We start from the raw sequence: 19500 nt of genomic DNA, 5'->3' as shown, positions 1-19500 counted from the left end.
GTTGTTTGATTGCAAGCCAAGAGATGTAGAAATTTAGAGAATGGAATCATGTTGTGGAGTTTTTTCCACATGAGAAAGAGGAGGACATGGTGGTGGGATATTGTTAAGGGGAAGAATGTGAATCTCTCTTTTCAATATCCATTTTCACCACTAATCAAAAGCATCTGTAGGTGGGTGTCTCTATCACATCAACATGAGCATTTCTCCATTTCAACGCCTCCCTCCACTCCTTCGATTCTTTATTTTTAATTTCCTTGAGCATCCAATCCTCTCCCAACGATGCCTATCTACTCCTTCCATGAATTCAATGGTCTGGGATCGTAGTTTCTACATATTTAACTCTCTATTGCCTATTGGGGTTATGGTTGGTAGACAAAAAGCATTATTTAAAAAAAAAAAACTTTAAATATTATTTAAAAAATATTTTAATATTTAATGATATCAATTATGGATGGGCAGTGGGCTAGGGTCCACCAATAAGCATAAGGCTACCGCCCAAAAATAGTGTGAAAATTGTTTGTCTGTATAAGTAGCACGTCCGCAGGTATTAATTTGTCCTGCCTTGTTGGTTTCTAGTATGTGAAATTTTAATCAAAATGATCCTCTTACCTTATTCTCTTAATTATCTTCTATGATTTTGACATTTCATTTTATTTTTATTAAAAATTTCCTTGGCTTCTTCCTCTTCTAGAACTATGCCGCGTGTCCTCTCATTTTCTTTGTTTATTCATCATCATTATGTCATATCCCTATATATAATATTAAGTTTGCAATTGTGAATATATATATTTATTTGATGATATATATAGGTCGAACGTAAGATTAGAAATAGAGAGACCAAAATATTAATAATTATTTAATTATTATAATTAATAAAATTTATAAATTATGTTTTCATCAAACAATAATCTACAATTTATTTTTTTTATGAATTTTGTAATTTATTAAATTTAAATAATTATAAAAAAACATTAATAAATCATGTCAACTTTTATTATAGTTTTTTTACTTGTCGATTAATAGATTAATTTTTAAAGAATTTTATTTAACGTTTGGAGTGAAAAATTAAAGTTTCGTATAAAAAATTAAATTAAATTTTAAGAGTTTAAATGTGTAAAAATATTTTTAAATTAATTAAATGTTTAAAATAATATTATATAATTATTATAATAAATAGTAACTAGTGATAATTTTGGCTCTATAAAGATCAAATAAATATAGATCAATTTTATGCTAATTTTAATATTTAATTTATTTTTATAATTGATGATAAAACTGATAATTTTAAATATTAATTTTGATAAGTTATTATTTTAAAATGTGAAAGAAAATTTTTAGAGATAAATTAATAAAATTATTCATTAGAATTAAAATTTTTTAATGAATAAAATTTCAACTGTTAAATTTTATTTTAGCTGCCACTGCAGCTCTCATCACTTCAAATTGACCATCAAAAAAATAATAATAATTAAAAATGCACAATGTCTCCAATTAAAATCGACTCAATCTTAATAATGCCATATATGCTAAGCAACTCTTTAATTTATTAAAGATATCTATAATATAATTAAACAATTAATTAGTCAAGACTCAAGAGTCTTTCCATATTAAAACTGGCTCAATGCCATTGGAGGAGTTGCATAAACCGCCCCTTCCAATCACATAATTAATTATTCATAATAATTTATTAATTATGGGATTAACAATGTTAATTACTACAAGATTTGGTAATGAGAAAATATCTAACCAAAGAGTGGACAGCGGCTCGCTTCTCCACCACGAATTCGTCCTCAGCCACAATATTTTAGGTTTTATTTTCATTTTTATTTATTTAATTTAATTTTTAAGTCTTTCTATCAGTGTTATCTCTAATTTTCTTATATACATCCTTGTCGGCTGTAATTATTAATTTTTAAAAATTAAAAGAATTAAAAATAATTTTTCGTCGTGACGCACGATGGGGGGCTTCCTCGACTTGGACTTTGTACTATCGTGCGCCTATATGCGCCTGTTGCTCTTGTCAAGGTATAATTTCCACCTCCAGCTTCCTCCTCTCTCTATATATAAGCTCTCGGTGCTCTTGCCTTTATCACCAACTATTCTATAACAACAAAAAGAATCTCTCTCTCTCTCTCTCCTCCTTCATTCCTCTCACATTCTGAGGCTGGAGAAAGTAATGACGAAGGTACACCCTAACATCGCTGATACAGTCATAGCACCTGTTGCCGTCGAGCAGACGAAGCTCAAGTCTTTTGCCAACTTAGAGGCGGATGGAACTGTGTTAACTGTTTGGAAGAAGTCTTTGCTTTTCAACTGCAATGGCTTTACTGTGTTTGATGCCAAAGGGAACCTCGTTTTTAGAGTTGATAATTACATGGCTGGCTCTGGTACTAAAGGCGAGATCATTCTCATGGATGCCGGCGGCAAGCCTCTCCTCACCATTCGACGCAAGGTTCGTAGTAATCTGTGAATTCAATTAATATTCATCCTGAGTTTGAAGTTTAAATTCTTATACAATTTATTTATAAATCAGAGGCTGAGCTTAACGGACAACTGGCTGGTTTACAACGGAGAAACGGCGGTGAATCCCCGCTTCTCGATGAGGAAGCACGTGAACATCCTTAACAACAAGAGTTTGGCTCACTTGAGCTCAGTTACAACCGGTAGTAGAAGCTCTTGCAATGGAAAGAACATAGTATACGAAATAGAAGGATCGTACGCGCAACGGACCTGCGCGGTGTACGACGAGAATAGGAGGAAGGTCGCGGAGATTAAACAGAAAGAGGCGGTTGGAGGAGTGGCATTTGGAGTCGACGTGTTCCGGCTCATTGTAGGGCCGAAAATGGACACATCGGTGGCCATGGCTATCGTCATCCTCCTTGATCAGATGTTTGGTTCTTCTAGACGCTTCTCCACCTAAAACTAAAATCAAAATTTCGCCGACTATCAGATATAGATATGAATTAAATATGAACAAGTACAGTATATTAGGGAATAAATCCTTGCATTCATAAGGATCACTGTTGTAACAGCACCAGCTCCGACGCCGCAGCCTCTCCACCGACACCGTCGGCAGTCCCTTTTCTATGCAAATTCCGAAATCCCCACCTAATTTGCTATCCTTTTTTTTTTTGGGGTCTTTAGCTTGGTTTTTTCCTTTTAAATAAAAAACCAAGTTCCAAGTAGGGATATGTATATGCTTATTCGCATTGAACAAGAAACAGAATTACCCTTTTTTCCCTTTTTTTTTTTTTTGGGTTTTTCTTTTGTTTGTAAGGGCTGGGGTCAGTTTGCTGATTTGCTTTTCATGTAATATAATGCTATTTTCATTTTGTAGAAATTCAAAATAAATAAAAGAAAAACTAAAATATAATTAACCATATATATATATATATATATATATATATATATATATATATATATATATATATATTTTGTGGGGAAGGAGGGATCAAACTGAGGATGTGGCCATGTTCATTATGCCCTTAACATTGGATCAAAGTCAGGCGGGCGTTCGAAATATAATTTATTATTATTATTAAATAAAATTAAAATATTAAACATTATTATTATTATTATTAATGAAGTAAAGAAGATTTATAATTACCTGAGCTTACTATCTATTATCATATGACATGGATAAGTGAAATAAGAGATTACTTGATGACCAACTTAGGCAAAATGAATTATTTTCTCTGCAATCTCTAGGTTTTAACCTTTTCTATAATATATACATTAGAAAATTTTGAAATTTTCTTTTCGAAATTCTTTAAAAATAACTGTTCGAACCAAATTATATGTTATACCAACCAGCAGATTTTAATATGATTTAATTCAAGGTTTATTAAAATAAAAAGACCGAAATCAGTCATTCCAAAATGATTTTAATTTGATTTGGATCCATAAACTATTGAACTCAGATTAAATCCAGACTCAAGATGATTCTATTGGGCCTTGGCCCAAAATGAAAAATTTTGCTCTATTATCCAAATTATGCCGTATACCATTACTATTAAGCCTTGGGATAATTAAATAATTCTATAACACCCTTTAATTCTAACAATAACAATCAAATGAAGAAAAAAAAAAAAGTGATTTCATGAACTAAAAAGAAATGTTGGAAACAAGCAGTGGTTGTAAGACAGCAACCCAGCCAAGATGGGTGATGCATCTCTGGGCATGCATCTCCCAGTTCTGTGCAACTCCAGTAGAAAAAAGGGCAAAAAATGCAGAGGAAGAATCGGTGCTTATGCCTTCGTCATCTAGAGAGTCAACCATGGAACACTCGCTCACTAATCATTTCTTCAAACAGCATGCGCGCATGTTTGCTATTGAAAATTTTAAATTAAATCATATTGGTAGCTCCAGCCAGTTGTTTGCCATTTTCTTTTATACTATGGTGAAGTCATATAAATTAAATAAAATTGTTATTGTTATTATTATTTTTACCTACTTATCAATTTTAGAAGAGAAGGTGACATAAAATTTGAGCTTGGAAGGGAAAGATAGAAAGACGCGCTGTTGCACCTAACCTTTGAAACAGACGGTTCGCTGATCTCCAGCTGCCGAAACTCTCTTTTTAATATATATATATATATATATATATATATATATATATATATATATATATTAACTAAAAGAAAATATGTATTTTATTTTACAAATTTTATATCAAAACTACACGATTAATCAAAATGGTTAAAATTGAAGGCAGATATTGTTTTTAATTTAGTTTTTATTAATTGTTTTTAGTTTATTTAATGCAATTAAAATGAAAGAAATATATTGGAAATATTTTAGTTATTCTAAATGTTTAACGGCGTCAAAAATGGAAAGTAAGTGGGATGATGTCGTGAGGGGCAGTAAAGAAAAACTTCGGCATAAACCGGGATATTCGTTTCTTGATGATCAAAACAGCCACGTAAATGCGAGAAATTTTTTCTAGAAAAGTCGCGTGCGAAGCACGACGAGACGAAAAGTAGTTATTCTTCGAAAGGTCCAAAGGCGAAAAGTCAACTTCACCCTTAACCATATTTTTACTGTTAACCAACGGCGGAACTCCATCTACTACTCCCTGATTTCTCACTTTATTAACCCACAGATCCGCAAATGCAACTGGTTTTTTGTTTTCTCTGTGTATCGCTGCTTGATTTTAATCACTTTCAGACTTTGATCGGTCAATTCAATTCAGGTGAGGCTGTAATGCAATTGGGATTTTGGACTTTGCTTCTGAATATTCTGTGGTTTCATTTCATTTGGTTTATCCTTGTATATATATCTGGTTGAGTTGAGATTTTTTTGGTTATTTGATTTTGTTCATAGATCTTTTTGAGGTGGATTGAGATGGGGAGCTCTGGAGAATTTACATGGAAGCTGGCAGATCATCCAAAGCTTCCCAAGGGGAAGATTATTGCAATGGTGGTTTTGGATGGTTGGGGTGAGGCTAAACCTGATAAATATAACTGTATCCATGTTGCTGAGACTCCCACCATGGACTCCTTCAAAAAGGTATCATTCTCTTTCAGATCCTTTTTGAAATGTTTCAATTCATTGAGTGATTCATTGATGACTGCTTTTTAGAATTTGGATTGATTTGCTTGTTTCTTATTATCTTGTTTTGTAGACTGCTCCAGAGAAATGGAGATTGATTAGGGCTCATGGCACTGCTGTGGGTCTTCCGACTGAAGATGATATGGGCAACAGTGAAGTTGGTCACAACGCTCTTGGCGCTGGACGCATTTATGCTCAAGGGTATATTTCCCTTCCCTCTTCTTCCTTCCTATGCTTTTGGATCTAATGCATCTCTTAAGTAAATGTGTGGATTTTATACAAGCTTTGATTGGTACACTTTAATATAGTATGCAAAAAGAATGCTTAGTTTAGGTTATTGCTTTTTTACATAGATCATCTAGGTAGTGCAATTTGATCAAAGTTTGAGAAGTCTGAACTTCACTCTGAAATTCATTCTAGGTGAAACTTTCTTCTTGGATTCTTTTGATTCTGACTTTCTGAGGGGAACAATGAAAGCTTGTTAGTTGATTTCTTTCTATGCCACTCACTATGCATATTCTCTTTTTTGCTTCTTATTTACTGAAAGTGCCTCAGGGGCATCACCTATTCAATGAATTTGTCCTTCGTAAATGTTTACTTAATTCGCCCAACTTGATATATTAACAGCTAGCAGTAATCATTTTCTTATACAGTTCTTTTCCTCATTCTTAAGATTTTAAGAATTATAAACTACAAGAGTGGACTCCTAAAGATATTTTCTTATTGATGTGATGTATACGTCTTTATCAACTGAGCTTCATGTTTGAGAAGTTATTTTCTTTTGAATGCAGCGCAAAGCTTGTTGACCTTGCTCTTGCCTCTGGAAAAATCTTTGATGGAGAGGGATTTAAGTACATACAGGAATCCTTTGCATCTGGTACTTTACACCTTATTGGCTTATTGAGTGATGGTGGTGTTCACTCCAGGCTTGATCAGTTGCAGGTGTGTTTTGTAGTTGACGAGCTTTTGTCAGCTCTCTCTTGCCAGGGTTTCTTGTTCATAAATCATATTTATTCCTCATTTTTTTTTCTATTTCTGTGCAGTTGTTGCTAAAAGGTGCTGCTGAACATGGTGCTAAAAGAATACGAGTTCATGTTCTTACTGATGGACGCGATGTTATAGATGGTACAAGTGTTGGCTTTGTAGAAACTCTAGAGAAAGACCTTGCAAATTTACGTGAGAAAGGTGTTGATGCACAGATTGCATCTGGTGGAGGCCGCATGCATGTTACAATGGATCGTTATGAGGTATGTAGTCTAGATTTTAAGCAGCTTGGCTGGGACCTTGGCAATTCTGGTAACCTTGGCTGGGACCTAACTGAAAGTTTTGGCATCTTCCCCACTTATTTATAAATTCTTTCTGTGTTCTTTTGCAGAATGACTGGAATGTTGTGAAACGAGGATGGGATGCTCAGGTCCTTGGTGAAGCCCCACATAAGTTTCGGAATGCTGTTGAAGCTGTCAAGAAACTAAGAGAAGTTCCCAAAGCTAATGACCAGTACTTACCTCCTTTTGTCATTGTTGATGAGAATGGGAAGCCTGTGGGCCCAGTTGTGGATGGTGATGCTGTTGTCACATTCAACTTCCGTGCAGATCGTATGGTTATGCTTGCCAAGGCACTTGAATACGAGAATTTTGACAAATTTGAAAGAGTCAGATACCCTAAAATCCGTTATGCTGGAATGCTCGAGTATGATGGCGAGTTGAAGCTTCCAAGCCATTACCTTGTATCTCCTCCGGAGATAGAAAGAACATCTGGTGAATATTTAGTCCATAATGGTGTTTGCACGTTTGCTTGCAGGTGAGCCAGCACTAGCACCACCAATATCTTATTTTTATAATACACGATGCGAAAATGCTCTTTCTTCCTTTAGAAAGGAAAGATAAACTTTCTTTAGAGCCATATCTTGGTGGAATAGTGAAAAATAGTCAGTGCTTTAATTTTCAAGAGACTTGATAATAAACTGTGCGAGTATAGTTGGTTGTAAAATTTACTTTCCCCAGTTGATTCTATCCTGCATGAGTTTTAGGCCCTCGAAGTAATTATTTTAACCAAGGGATTTGTTATGTAACAGTGAGACTGTGAAATTTGGTCATGTCACTTTCTTCTGGAATGGAAATCGTTCTGGATATTTTAATCCAGAAATGGAGGAATATGTTGAAATTCCCAGTGATGTTGGAATCACATTCAATGTCAAACCAAAGATGAAGGCAATAGAGATTGCAGAGAAGGCAAGGGATGCTATCCTTGGCCGCAAATTCCACCAGGTAATTATTGTACAATCATGCGCTATACTAGAAGTTAGTCCTGCAGTTCAAGTAGAACCAATGAATAACCTGTTCTTTTACATATTTCTTTAGGTTCGTGTCAACCTACCAAATAGTGACATGGTTGGACATACAGGAGATATTGATGCCACAATTGTGGCATGCAAGGCTGCCGATGATGCTGTCAAGGTACAAATACTGATCTTTATTAATTTATGCTGCCATTATTTGAGAATGTTCAATTTATTGGATATTGCATATTTGGATTTTCTTCTGATGGTTGAATTGTGCTGTTGGTGATCTGTATCGAAGATCCTAACTTCTGTGCCTTCCAATTTTGGCTTCTTGGTTCTTCTTTTGGTGGAAAAATATTGAGTTTCTTATTGGGCTTTTTGATAATTTTGCAAGCAACACAAGAGATGACAACATTTGAAACGCTAATTATGTTTTGAAAGTAGACAGAAGTTATGATGCCACTGCCTTTCTGCTGACTAAAGAGACTTTTGATTGCAGATGATCATTGATGCTATAGAGCAAGTTGGTGGAATATATGTTGTTACTGCCGATCATGGCAATGCTGAGGACATGGTGAAGAGGGACAAGTCTGGGAAACCTGCTGTCGATAAGAGTGGCAACATTCAGATACTCACGTCTCACACCCTTCAGCCGGTAAGTTTATTTAGCTTATTGTCTGTATATTAAGGGAAACCAATTAAATGAAATGTAGTCGTACTTGTCAATTTTATGCACGATGATTAATGAGGAGCTGGAGTACGTGGATATGAGTATGATGGAATCTAATGAACCTAATGCTGTTGCTTACTTTTTACCAATTTAAGTATAATTAAAATCAGGAAGGAAACATATTTGGAAAATTGCTTGACTTCAATATCTTGGCATCCATTGAATGTCGCATTATGAATCACTTTGTTAGTTTATCCATCTTGCAATGCTGATTCATTTGATCTCCTGAATTTTAATTTTTCTCTTGTAGGTGCCAATTGCCATTGGAGGCCCTGGATTGGCACCTGGTGTCAGGTTCCGCAACGATGTTCCCAGTGGTGGACTTGCTAATGTGGCTGCAACAGTGATTAATCTCCATGGGTTTGAGGCTCCTTGTGACTATGAGCCTACCCTGATTGAAGTAGTCGATTGACGTAAACTTATAAATTCACATTAGTTTTGCATAATTTTTGTTCAGCAACTATGCAATGCAAAAGCCTAGCATGTTGGGCATATTCTCTGGATAAATAAGTTAATTTTGAGGATGGTTGCGGGGGTGTTGGCCTCCCTGTTTTGGATTTTTTGGGATATACATGTCATTTTATCTGATGGAATTGAATTAATAGTTTATTTTAGATATACTTTTGTGGTTTGTTGTTCTCTTGCCTGCCTTTTTTGGCTGGTTTTTACGTACTTTCCATCCATAAGTATATAATGGGAACGATACGTTTAACATTATGAATTTGTGATAGCAGAAGGACGAAATAACTGCTTGTGTGTAGACAATGCAATTAAAAATGCTTTTTGAAGGGACCGTACGTCAATTTGAATTTTATAAAAATTTAAAGAAGCAGGATAAATTATGATTATTTGATTGCCAATGGCTTAGACTCCAGCTCAATCTCCGAGTCTCAAGTCGGAATCATCGTTTTTGGTCTCAAATTGATGGTCTCGTATTAAGTGGTGGGGGGGCTTTCTTTGGTTTTAACTTTGATTTTATTTTATATTTTGATTTTTATTCGATTTGATTTGATTTAATCTAACAGTTGAAATTTATTTTTATTTTTTTAAATGATGATTTAAATTAAATTAATTCAATTTATTCTGATTCTAATCTTATTTCATTTCAATTTAGAAAAACAAAAAAGTTTAATTTTATTTTGTATGAAATTAAAAAAAATATCAATTCGATTCTAATTGATCTAGGATTTTCGAATTGATATTCAACTAATGTGTATATAAATATAAATTTCAATAATAAAATAAAATTTTTATTTTTGTTGTTTAATTATTATGATATTTATTTTCATTAATTTATTTCCCTCCAATGAAAATGTATTTCATAGTACTCAAAAGTAACAAGTTGAATTGTTCCTCCTGGTGTCTCAAGCATTATCTAGTCTTATTTCCAAAGAATTTCTGAGCAGAAATTTGAAGGGGTTAAAGGTTGCTAGATTTTCTTCTCCCATAACCAATGTTCTATTTGCCGATGATACCTTGTTGTTTGGGCGAGCATGAAGAACGGAAGCTAATACCATTAGCACCATCATCAGACGATACACTGAAGCATCAGGACATAAAGTCTAGTATCCTTTTCAGTAAATGCACCCCTCACCAGTTGAAACGGGACATTCTTTCCTCTCTAGCAATGTCTGAAATGAGCAATACTGAAAGGTATCTTGGGATTCCTGCTTTTTGGGGAAAATCAAAAACTCAGGTGTTGGAGTTCATAAAGAATCGGGTGAAGACAAAAACGCAAGCTTGGAAACAAAACTTACTCTCGCAAGCAGGAAGGGAAGTGATGATTAAATCTGTGTTAAATGTCATTTCGGCTTATGCAATGGCAATCATTAAGTTCCCAAAGAGTTTGTGTTTTCAGCTTAATAGAATAGCTTCCTCTTTCCGGTGGGGGAGAAAAGCAGAGGACAAGAAATTTTGTTGGGTGAGTTGGCAGAGGGCTTCTTATCCAAAGTACATGGGAGGCATGGGTTTTCGGGATTTTGAGAAATTCAATTTGGCATGTCTTGCAAAACAAGGGTGGCATCTTCTAACAGACCCAGATAGTCAATGGGCCAGATTTATTAAAGGTATCTATTTTTCTCACTCTAGTTTTTGGGATGCAATAAAATCTTGGCGAAACTCCTGGATTTGGCAAAGTTTGTTAGCTAGAAGGGAAGTCCTCAGGAAAGGTGTTTGAAACAATGTAGGGGATGGTTGCAATACCTTACTCTGAGATGATCCATGGCTACCCTCTACTCCTCATTTTAGAGTCTCAAAACCATCAAATTGCCTTGCTAACATTAATTTAGTAGCAGACCTTATTGATCATTCTTCCCTGTCATGGAAAGAAAGGTTGATTGAGCTCTATTTCCAGCAGACATAGCTAAAAGTATTATCTCTACTCCTATTGCGCCAAGAGGTTGTGAGGACTCCACGGTTTGGCATCATGAACCCTTGGGTGTGTATTAAGTGTGATCTGGATATAAATTGTTAATGCAACAGTACTATGAAGAACAGCATGATAGGCCTGGTCAATCCCAAAATACGTTTCAATCTACTTGGAAGAAGACTCGAAAATTACCAGTTCAGCTAAAAATTAAGGTTTTCATGTGGAGAACCCTTATAAATGCAACACCAGTCAATGATAATCTGCTCAAGCAAGAGATTGTAGTAGATCCTCTGTGTCAAATTTGCAACAAGGAGAAGGAGACCATTGAACATACTCTTTTTTGGTGTGATCACGCTAGAGTAACTTGGTTTGTGAGACCAAATGCTGTTGGATTTGTTTCCTTTGCAAGTTGGTGGGCTCAAATTTTGGAAGAAGTTAATTCTAGTTCATTAAGCCAGGATCTCTCTCCTGTTATAGCTGTTATTTGCTGGCAAATATGGAAGGAACGTAACAAGGCTATTTTCGAGGGATGTGTGCCCCACCCTCTTGCTGCAGCTCGTAGAATATCTTCAGCTCTCACAGACATAGTTATAACAAGAAAGGATGCAAAAGTTTTGAGGTCCTTCTACGTCTCCCACTTGCTGGAGCCCTCTTGAAATAGGATTTGTAAAGTTAAATTGTGATGTGGCTTGGAAAGGAACTTCTTCTAAAGCAGCTGTGGGAGTTCTTGTTAGAAATCATACAGGTAGTGTGATTGATGGTACTACTTCTCTGTTTGATTATTCATCTCCTTTGATAGGGGAAGCTACAGCTATTGTGCAAGCAATGCTTTTAGCTAAATCCAAAGGTTTTACTCATGTCATTGTGGAGTCTGATTCTGAGATCTGCATAGAAGCTATCTCCAACCTTGATACGCTGATTAGTTGGGATATTCAAGCGTCCATTCTGACTATTAGGGAATTATGCTCCCTTTTTGTTTCTATTTCTTTTCTTCATGTAAAGAGAGAAGGAAATGTTGCCGTTAATTGCTTAGCCAGACTAACACCCTATTTGGATAGAAGAAAAAGGGAGAGGAAAGAAAATAAACAAGGAAAAATAAATTGTTATTTTCCTTTCCCTTGTTTGGAAATGAAGTGAAAATAAGGGGTGAAGGAAAACAACTTTTTATTTTCCTCTTATTATTTTCTCTCCAATTTGGAGAGAAAGTAACAAAAGTGTTCCTTTATACATTAAAATTATCAAATTACCCTTTTCACAAGTTTTTTTTTTTTAAATACATGGGATAAAATTGTAAATTTATTCTATTTTTCTTTCCTCTCTTTTTATCCAAACAATAACAAGGAAAATAATAAAAAAAATATTATTTATTTTCCACTCTTTATTTTCCTCCCCCTTAAAAAAACTTCCCAAATAGAATGTAAGATTAGATGATAGGTTGCCTTATAATTGGCTGAGTGCAATTTCTCAAGTTCTGATTAATGTTTGTTCTGCTGATACCCTGTAGGGCTGTGTTTATGTTTTTAGCAAGTAAAAAAAAAAATGAATTGTAGGATTTAAGAAAAAAAAAAGGAAAAAAAAAACAAGAAAAGAAAATAGCAATGAAGGAGGTGTAGTAAGAATACAAAGATTTTAAAATTCAAATAAAAGAGAAATGAGCAATGACGCTCCCATCCGTTATACAAGATCTGGGCTTCCCTCCTTGTCTTATAAATTTGAATTTCAAAGTCCACTCCTTCTCCTCTCTCCCTTGAGACGCTTCAATTCTAGGTTTTACTCAGAAGAAAGACGCAGAAACCAACCATGGACAAGTATGAGAAGCTCGAGAAGGTGGGGGAAGGCACCTACGGCAAGGTCTACAAGGCTAAGGACAAAACCACTGGCCAACTCGTCGCTCTCAAGAAGACCAGACTTGAGATGGACGAGGAAGGCATTCCTCCCACCGCTCTCCGCGAGGTCTCCTTGCTTCAGATGCTCTCTCAATCTCTCTACGTCGTTCGTCTCCTCTCCGTAGAGTATGTCGACGCTAATGCCTCCGCTGCCGCCGATGATGATAAGGATAATTCCATTTCTAAGTCTAATCTCTACTTGGTCTTCGAGTACCTCGACACCGATCTCAAGAAGTTTATAGATTCTCACCGCAAATGCGCTAATCCTAGGCCTCTTTCTCCTGGTATTATTCAGAGCTTTCTCTTTCAGCTCTGTAAGGGCGTTGCCCATTGTCATAGCCATGGTGTCCTCCATCGTGATCTCAAGCCCCAGAACCTTCTGATAGATCAGGATAAGGGTGTTCTCAAGATCGCTGACCTTGGCCTTGGCCGTGCTTTCACCGTCCCTCTCAAAAGCTACACCCACGAGATTGTTACTCTCTGGTATCGGGCTCCCGAGGTCTTGCTCGGTTCCACTCATTACTCTACCGCTGTAGATATGTGGTCCGTTGGTTGCATATTCGGTATTTCGATTTTTCACCTTTTTTCCTAATTACATATCTATGATAATTATGCACCTAAGGCTTCCGACCCTTTTTCATTTTTTTACGTTATTCGATGAAATTCTCCATCAACCATTTCTGGTTTTGCTAAATTGACATTCATTTAGAGGAATTCTTGCCTTTGTTATTTCTGAGTCTTATTTTATGTTAACTCTTTGCAGCTGAAATGGTCAGAAGGCAAGCTCTGTTTCCTGGTGACTCTGAGTTTCAACAGTTGCTTCATGTTTTCAGGTATTGATTTAAGCCTGTGATAATGCTGCTTGCCTGCTTCCTTTTTTTTTTTTTTTCAGGTTTTACAAGTCCTTCACTTGCATTTCCTTTACTACTTGAATACTTAATGAAACAATTTTACAAAATCGTAACATGATCTGTGATGGTTTTGTTTAGATCAAATGGATTAGTCTAGGTGCTGACCCATATTTGGGTTTTCGCAAATGCTCAAGACTGATTATTTAACCCACATTGTTTTTGCTAAGCTTGCTTAGTTGTCATGTATCTATTTTCCATTTGTTCCTTTACCATTTTATTCCAGTACCCATCTTCTATTATCAATCATGGTTATAGTCCTCATTTCTTGATTCCCAATGGAAGATTGTTGGGAACGCCAACTGAAAAGCAATGGCCAGGAGTAACTTCTCTGCGTGATTGGCATGTCTATCCACAATGGGAGCCCCAAAACCTGGCGCGCGCTGTTCCGTCACTGGGACCTGAGGGTGTTGACCTTCTATCGGTAACTACTTGATCTTTTACTGCATTTCATAATTGTAAGCTTCTAGGAAAGTAAAGGCAACTTGAAGGCTTAGTGTTCAAAATAAGATCCAACAAGGCATTAGAGGCTGGCGCTGATCTTGTAATATGTTTGTCTAAATGTTATGGTAATTCGTTTAAATGTTATTGTACTCAATTCAATCTAACACAATTGGAATGAGGGAGAAAGCAAATGTATGATAGTTTTGACCATTTGCTACCTCTCCGTTATATTTCTATGGTCAGAAATTACATCTTTTGTTTTCTTCGTTAATATTTTCTTGTTTTTGGATTATGCAGAAGATGCTTAAATATGATCCAGCTGAAAGGATATCAGCCAAAGTGGCTATGGATCATCCCTATTTTGACAATCTTGACAAGTCTCAATTTTAAAGTTGCTGCCTGGAAGTTGTACCTTTCTTCTTGGGTGTGTTTTAGGAATGTGCTTCTATGTAGTGAAGAATTGCTCAAAAGATGCTTTGGTTCATCATCTTGGTGATTTAACAGCTGAACTTTATCATATGAAACATGTACTTGTACGTTGAAATCTATGTTCAAGTGCCTTACTCGATCTCTAAACTCTTAGATGCCAGCCGATGAAATTGAAGTTCTGGTTTATTGTATTTAAAATTGTTTGATTTGGTGGAAAAGTGGTTGAAATGTATTCTATAGGATCTGTTACGTGGACTCTGCTGCTGCACTTGGAGGAGATTTCAATTATTACTTGTTCAATGAGGGCCACATACCTACACATTGTAATGAGAAATTTGGTTTTTGGTTCTGTTGACTCTTATCATCATTTGCATATGATAAAGTTCATATGATTAATTGAGTTGTGAATTTAACTGGATTTGCTTAGACTGCTTCTGAGCTTACGCATTGGATTTAACTGAAGATGTGAAAATGCTAAAGAGAGCTAAGAGGACTAAGACTGCAATTATGATTAATTGAGTTGTGAATTTTCATGTTGGCTAAATTATCAATTTTATTTCTAGGAGTTGTTAGTTATCAAATTTGAGTCTTAATTAAAATTAAATAAATTGAAAAAAAAATAATTAATTTAATTAAATATATTTTTTACTTATTTAAGTTATAATAACTTGCAATTAAAAAATTATATTTATATTGAGTAATTAAATTATTACATCATTCAATTCATTAATAATAAATTTTAATTGAATGATTATTTTGTTAATAGAAATATATCTTAAACATCAAATTATTTTTTAAAATTAAAAAGTTAAATTATAAATTTTATCATATTTTAAAGATTTAACATGTAAATCACTCTAAAATGAAATGGGTATGGTAGCCATTGAAGTAGGGGGAAAATCCATTAAGTTGGCAAAAGCTAAACCTCATTATTTACAACCGTAAAAACTAACAAAAGTGTCAAAAATTTTTAATGGCTGCTAAAAATCATCTGCCCCTTTTTCACCCAACCTCCGAAAGTATCTCAACTCCAGCGGTTCTTCTGTAATCTCTGTCTCTCTCTCTCTCTCTATAGAGGATGAGATTAAGTTTTCATGTGTCAAGAAATCAAGAATGAAAAGATAAATCAGACTTGGCTTTGTCTTTTTCACTTTTCTGAGTTCTTTCTACCCTCATTTCTTGGATCAGAGATGCCAATATGTCAAGAAGGAAGGGGAAATAACCAGACAGCAAGAACCCATCATCAAGATTAGAAGTGAGAAGGAAAGAAAGAGCAAGAGGAGTGAAGTAGTCTCCTCTTGGGTCGAATGGAAGGATTAGAAGGGATAATACAGAGGTTGTTGGAAGGAAGGAATAACAGAGGTAAACGCATTCAGCTTACTGAGCCTGAAATTCGAAACCTTTGTCTCGCTGCCAAGCAAGTCTTCCTCGCCCAGCCTGTTTTTCTTGAACTAGAAGCTCCCATCAACATCTGTGGTATGTAGTATCTACTTTCATTCTTTTGCTTTTTCCCTTATTTTTCCTTTTTCTCCTGTCTTGTTCATATGCGCTTCTTTCTCATTGTCACTTGCTCCTTTGCCCCTCTTTTCGGTTTTCCTTGTATGATTATCCGTAGGAAATGCCTCACAAATTGAACTGTATGTGGGAGCAATGGGTTCGGGACTCCCTAACCTTTGCTGAGAAAATCTGCTAGGACATTTGAGGCTCCAAATATGTTGAAATCGTAGGACAGTAAGCAGAATGTGTGTTATTGTTCATCATTTTTTACTTGATTTCCGTATTTTTAGCTTGGTTGTTTGAAGAAAGCATTGAACCTATGATCTCACCTGTAATTACTTGCATTCTCAACAATAAACTTGCTAATTGAGCTGTAGGAATAACTCAACTCAACTCAACTAAGCATTTATCCAAAACTCAACTCATATAAACCTTTATCCAAAACATCCTTTATCCAAAACATTTAGTAGGGTCATGTATTTTCTTTCTCCCCTCTAAATGATTTTACCTAAATACTTAGAAATGGGTAATACTTTAGGTTAGGTTACGTTCTACTAGTCTCCTCTAAGTAAGTTTAAATCTAATCCTTTTCTTTCTATCCTGACCCAACCCAACCTGCTCTGCTTGTCTAAACATTCTATGACTCCTTCATTACCTAACACTCGTTGACATATAATATGGCCGGTCATGTGGCTTTACGGTAAAATTTTTTTTTCAACTCACTGGGAATCTTATGATCAAGTAAAACTCTCATGCCACGTCTCCACTTCAACCATCCGGCTTTAATTATGACTAATATTCTTCTTAAATCTCCCATCTACTTGAAAGATTAAACTGAGATATTTAAAGTGATTAGTTTTGGGTAATATCACTTCATCCAAACTAATTCCTTCCCTATCACCAGTTCGGCCTTTACTGAACTTGCAATGCATGTGTTCTGTTTTCGTTCTACTTAACTTAAAGCCCTTCGACTCTAGAATACTTCTCCAAAGCTCTAGCTTTCTGTTGACTCCTTCTCGCGTCTCATTTATTAAAACTATATCATTCGCAAACATCATGCACCAAGGGATACTCTCTTGTATGTGTTTTGTCAATTCATCTAGAACTAATGTAAAAAGGTAGGGGCTTACAGCTGAACCTTAGTGTAATCCAACTGAGATAGGAAAGTCTCTTGTGTCCCCTCCCACTGTGTGCACAATAGTTACTTCTTCATACATATCTTTCAACACTTGTATGTACCTAATAGATACCTTCTTTTGTTCTAATACTTACCTTAAGATATCTCTTGGAACACTATCATAAACCTTCTCTAAATTGATAAAAACTATATGTAGATCTTTCTTCACATCTCTATATTTTTCTGTCAAGCTTCTATAGTTGAACGACCGGGCATTAAGCCAAATTGATTGGGAGAGATAGAAGTGTCATGACGTAATCGATGTTCCACAATTCTCTGCCACAATTTCATAGTATGGCTCATGAGTTTAATTCCCCTATAGTTTGAGCAACTCTGTATGTCTCATTTATTTTTAAAAATAAGTATTAAAATACTCCTCTTTCATTCATCAGACATTTTCTTTGAGTTCAGAATCTTATTAAATAGTTTAGTTAACCATGTCACTCCCATCTCTCCCAAACACTTCCACACTTCAATTGGTATTCCATCGAGTCTACAGGTTTTACACACTTTCATTTTCTTAAGTGCTTTCTTTACTTCTGAAGAGCTAATACTTCTAGTATAATTCACATTTTTTTTCTATTGCTCTATAGTTTATATTCACGCTATATTCACATTTTTTGGAAATTCATCTTACTTTTCATTACAGCAGAAAGCTCCTTTTATAGGTTACAAAATACACTTTCAAGTACCTTTTTGTTTTCCCAATATCTACATAGAAAAAAACTCGAACTCTCAACAGAGCTAAACCCAGTTCATGACTTGATACTTACAAACTTGACTTGCAAATTCAATTGATAATTTAGACAAATAGGAAAATTTGATAATGGATGCCAACATCCAAGTACAGTTCTAGGGAAGTCATGTCTCTGCAAGAATTGCATGCCATTCATGTTTCATGTGAAGCATCACCCCTTCGAGAATGATATTTAAGATGGCATATATGTTACAGTTTTGATAGTTGAAAATAAGTGCTTTCCTCTCCAAATTGCTTGTTACCATCTGGAATTTTTTTGGGTATGCAGGAGACGTACACGGCCAATATCCAGATCTCTTGCGACTGTTTGAATATGGTGGGTTTCCACCAGATTCCAACTACCTCTTTCTTGGAGATTATGTGGATAGAGGAAAGCAAAGTATAGAAACTATATGTCTTCTCCTAGCTTACAAGATAAAGTTCCCAGACAACTTTTTCCTCCTCCGAGGGAATCATGAATGTGCTTCTATCAACAGAATATATGGCTTTTATGATGAGTGCAAGCGCCGTTTCAGCATCCGTCTGTGGAAAACTTTTACTGAATGCTTCAATTGTTTACCTGTAGCAGCAGTGGTCGATTACAAAATTCTATGCATGCATGGTGGACTCTCACCAGAAATGGACAGCTTGGATCAGATCAGAGCAATAGAAAGGCCAGTGGATGTGCCTGACCAGGGCCTTCTATGTGATCTCCTATGGGCTGATCCTGATAAAGACATCAAAGGGTGGGGTGAGAATGATAGGGGTATCTCCTATACCTTTGGAGTTGATAAAGTAGCTGAATTCTTGAAGAAACATGATCTTGATCTCATATGCCGAGCTCACCAGGTCTACATTCTCTTTCATTTCTGAACTAGTTGCTAGCTTATGTTTTTGTTCAAGAATTTCTTTTTGAGGGCGAATTTGTTTTTGATTCTTGCTGCTTAACTTTCACTTTAAAACAATGGCTAAAAGAAGGGCGAAAAAAATTTTTTTTTCTGTTGAAAATGATCGACAGGTAGTTGAAGATGGATATGAATTCTTTGCAGACAGACAGTTGGTTACTATATTCTCAGCACCAAACTACTGTGGAGAGTTTAACAATGCAGGTGCACTCATGTGCGTCAATGAAAGTTTGCTCTGCTCATTTCAGATTCTCAAGCCCTGGAAAGGAAAAGCAGAAAAACTGGAATAGTTCCTGTGCGAGAGGGAAGCACCTCTTCTCCACCGTAGTCAAATTAGCTAGTGCTCTGTCTCTTTTGACATGTACAATATTCATCTTCCAATTCAAAATAAGCCTCTGTATCATAGGTTACTTCATGTAATCGAGATGATTTTAGAAAGAAAGCTGTGTAGTGTATATAATCCCTTATATGTGCAACTGTTGGTTTGTACCTTTGAAACAAACAAGTGGGTGCATATTCCCTATATTTGTTCCTCCAAGTTGATCACCTGCTTACAGCATTCTCGGTGCAAAAGCTTCCAAGTGTGCAC

At 35.5% G+C, this 19500-nt stretch overlaps 4 protein-coding genes across 6 annotated transcripts; all 4 read left to right on the top strand.

Moving 5' to 3' along the window:
* Positions 1 to 2088: 2088 nt before the first annotated feature.
* On the top strand, positions 2089 to 3373 carry LOC110667639 (protein LURP-one-related 8). Its single transcript, XM_021828548.2, has 2 exons — positions 2089 to 2452; positions 2534 to 3373. The coding sequence occupies exons 1-2, from the start codon at positions 2177 to 2179 to the stop codon at positions 2918 to 2920; spliced, it is 663 nt and encodes a 220-aa protein (XP_021684240.2). The 5' UTR covers positions 2089 to 2176; the 3' UTR covers positions 2921 to 3373.
* Positions 3374 to 4996: 1623 nt separating this feature from the next.
* Positions 4997 to 9179, top strand: LOC110667706 (2,3-bisphosphoglycerate-independent phosphoglycerate mutase). Its single transcript, XM_058146500.1, has 10 exons — positions 4997 to 5191; positions 5323 to 5508; positions 5624 to 5751; positions 6342 to 6492; positions 6594 to 6797; positions 6926 to 7350; positions 7625 to 7817; positions 7911 to 8006; positions 8331 to 8486; positions 8812 to 9179. Exons 2-10 carry the CDS (start codon positions 5344 to 5346, stop codon positions 8971 to 8973), a joined length of 1680 nt encoding a protein of 559 aa, XP_058002483.1. The 5' UTR covers positions 4997 to 5191; positions 5323 to 5343; the 3' UTR covers positions 8974 to 9179.
* Positions 9180 to 10014: 835 nt separating this feature from the next.
* Positions 10015 to 15022, top strand: LOC110667708 (cyclin-dependent kinase B1-2). 2 transcript variants are annotated; one of them, XM_058146499.1, is made up of 4 exons: positions 10015 to 10627; positions 13579 to 13648; positions 14009 to 14147; positions 14465 to 15022. In XM_058146499.1, exons 1-4 carry the CDS (start codon positions 10015 to 10017, stop codon positions 14555 to 14557), a joined length of 915 nt encoding a protein of 304 aa, XP_058002482.1. In that variant the 3' UTR covers positions 14558 to 15022. The 2 variants fall into 2 exon arrangements, with proteins under 2 accessions (XP_058002482.1, XP_021684333.1); XM_021828641.2 differs by lacking the exon at positions 10015 to 10627 and adding an exon at positions 12568 to 13378.
* A 597-nt stretch (positions 15023 to 15619) lies between these two features.
* LOC110667710 (serine/threonine-protein phosphatase PP1 isozyme 1) lies at positions 15620 to 19436 on the top strand. Of its 2 annotated transcripts, none has more exons than XM_021828643.2 (3): positions 15620 to 16072; positions 18296 to 18855; positions 19056 to 19436. In XM_021828643.2, exons 1-3 carry the CDS (start codon positions 15904 to 15906, stop codon positions 19329 to 19331), a joined length of 1005 nt encoding a protein of 334 aa, XP_021684335.2. In that variant the 5' UTR covers positions 15620 to 15903; the 3' UTR covers positions 19332 to 19436. The 2 variants fall into 2 exon arrangements, with proteins under 2 accessions (XP_021684335.2, XP_021684336.2); XM_021828644.2 differs by having other exon boundaries at positions 15623 to 16072; positions 19025 to 19436.
* The last annotated feature ends 64 nt before the right edge of the window (positions 19437 to 19500 follow it).

This window comes from Hevea brasiliensis, chromosome 5 (genome assembly GCF_030052815.1).
Source record: "Hevea brasiliensis isolate MT/VB/25A 57/8 chromosome 5, ASM3005281v1, whole genome shotgun sequence".
NCBI classification, from domain to species: Eukaryota; Viridiplantae; Streptophyta; class Magnoliopsida; order Malpighiales; family Euphorbiaceae; genus Hevea; species Hevea brasiliensis.
The sequence above is the reverse complement of the archived record's forward strand: the minus strand, read 5'-3'. Positions and strand labels throughout refer to the sequence as shown.

Excerpts from the sequence above, each read along its gene's own strand:
- LOC110667639 (XM_021828548.2), top strand. The coding sequence starts at position 2,177 with ATGACGAAGGTACACCCTAACATCGCTGATACAGTCATAGCACCTGTT. Across the intron at positions 2,453-2,533 it reads TCCTCACCATTCGACGCAAG|AGGCTGAGCTTAACGGACAA; the intron begins GTTCGTAGTAAT and ends TTTATAAATCAG.
- LOC110667706 (XM_058146500.1), top strand. The coding sequence starts at position 5,344 with ATGGGGAGCTCTGGAGAATTTACATGGAAGCTGGCAGATCATCCAAAG. Across the intron at positions 6,798-6,925 it reads TTACAATGGATCGTTATGAG|AATGACTGGAATGTTGTGAA; the intron begins GTATGTAGTCTA and ends GTTCTTTTGCAG. Across the intron at positions 7,818-7,910 it reads TTGGCCGCAAATTCCACCAG|GTTCGTGTCAACCTACCAAA; the intron begins GTAATTATTGTA and ends ATATTTCTTTAG.
- LOC110667708 (XM_021828641.2), top strand. The coding sequence starts at position 12,730 with ATGGACAAGTATGAGAAGCTCGAGAAGGTGGGGGAAGGCACCTACGGC. Across the intron at positions 13,379-13,578 it reads GTCCGTTGGTTGCATATTCG|CTGAAATGGTCAGAAGGCAA; the intron begins GTATTTCGATTT and ends AACTCTTTGCAG. Across the intron at positions 13,649-14,008 it reads CAGTTGCTTCATGTTTTCAG|ATTGTTGGGAACGCCAACTG; the intron begins GTATTGATTTAA and ends TCCCAATGGAAG.
- LOC110667710 (XM_021828643.2), top strand. The coding sequence starts at position 15,904 with ATGGAAGGATTAGAAGGGATAATACAGAGGTTGTTGGAAGGAAGGAAT. Across the intron at positions 16,073-18,295 it reads AGCTCCCATCAACATCTGTG|GAGACGTACACGGCCAATAT; the intron begins GTATGTAGTATC and ends TTGGGTATGCAG. Across the intron at positions 18,856-19,055 it reads TCATATGCCGAGCTCACCAG|ACAGACAGTTGGTTACTATA; the intron begins GTCTACATTCTC and ends AATTCTTTGCAG.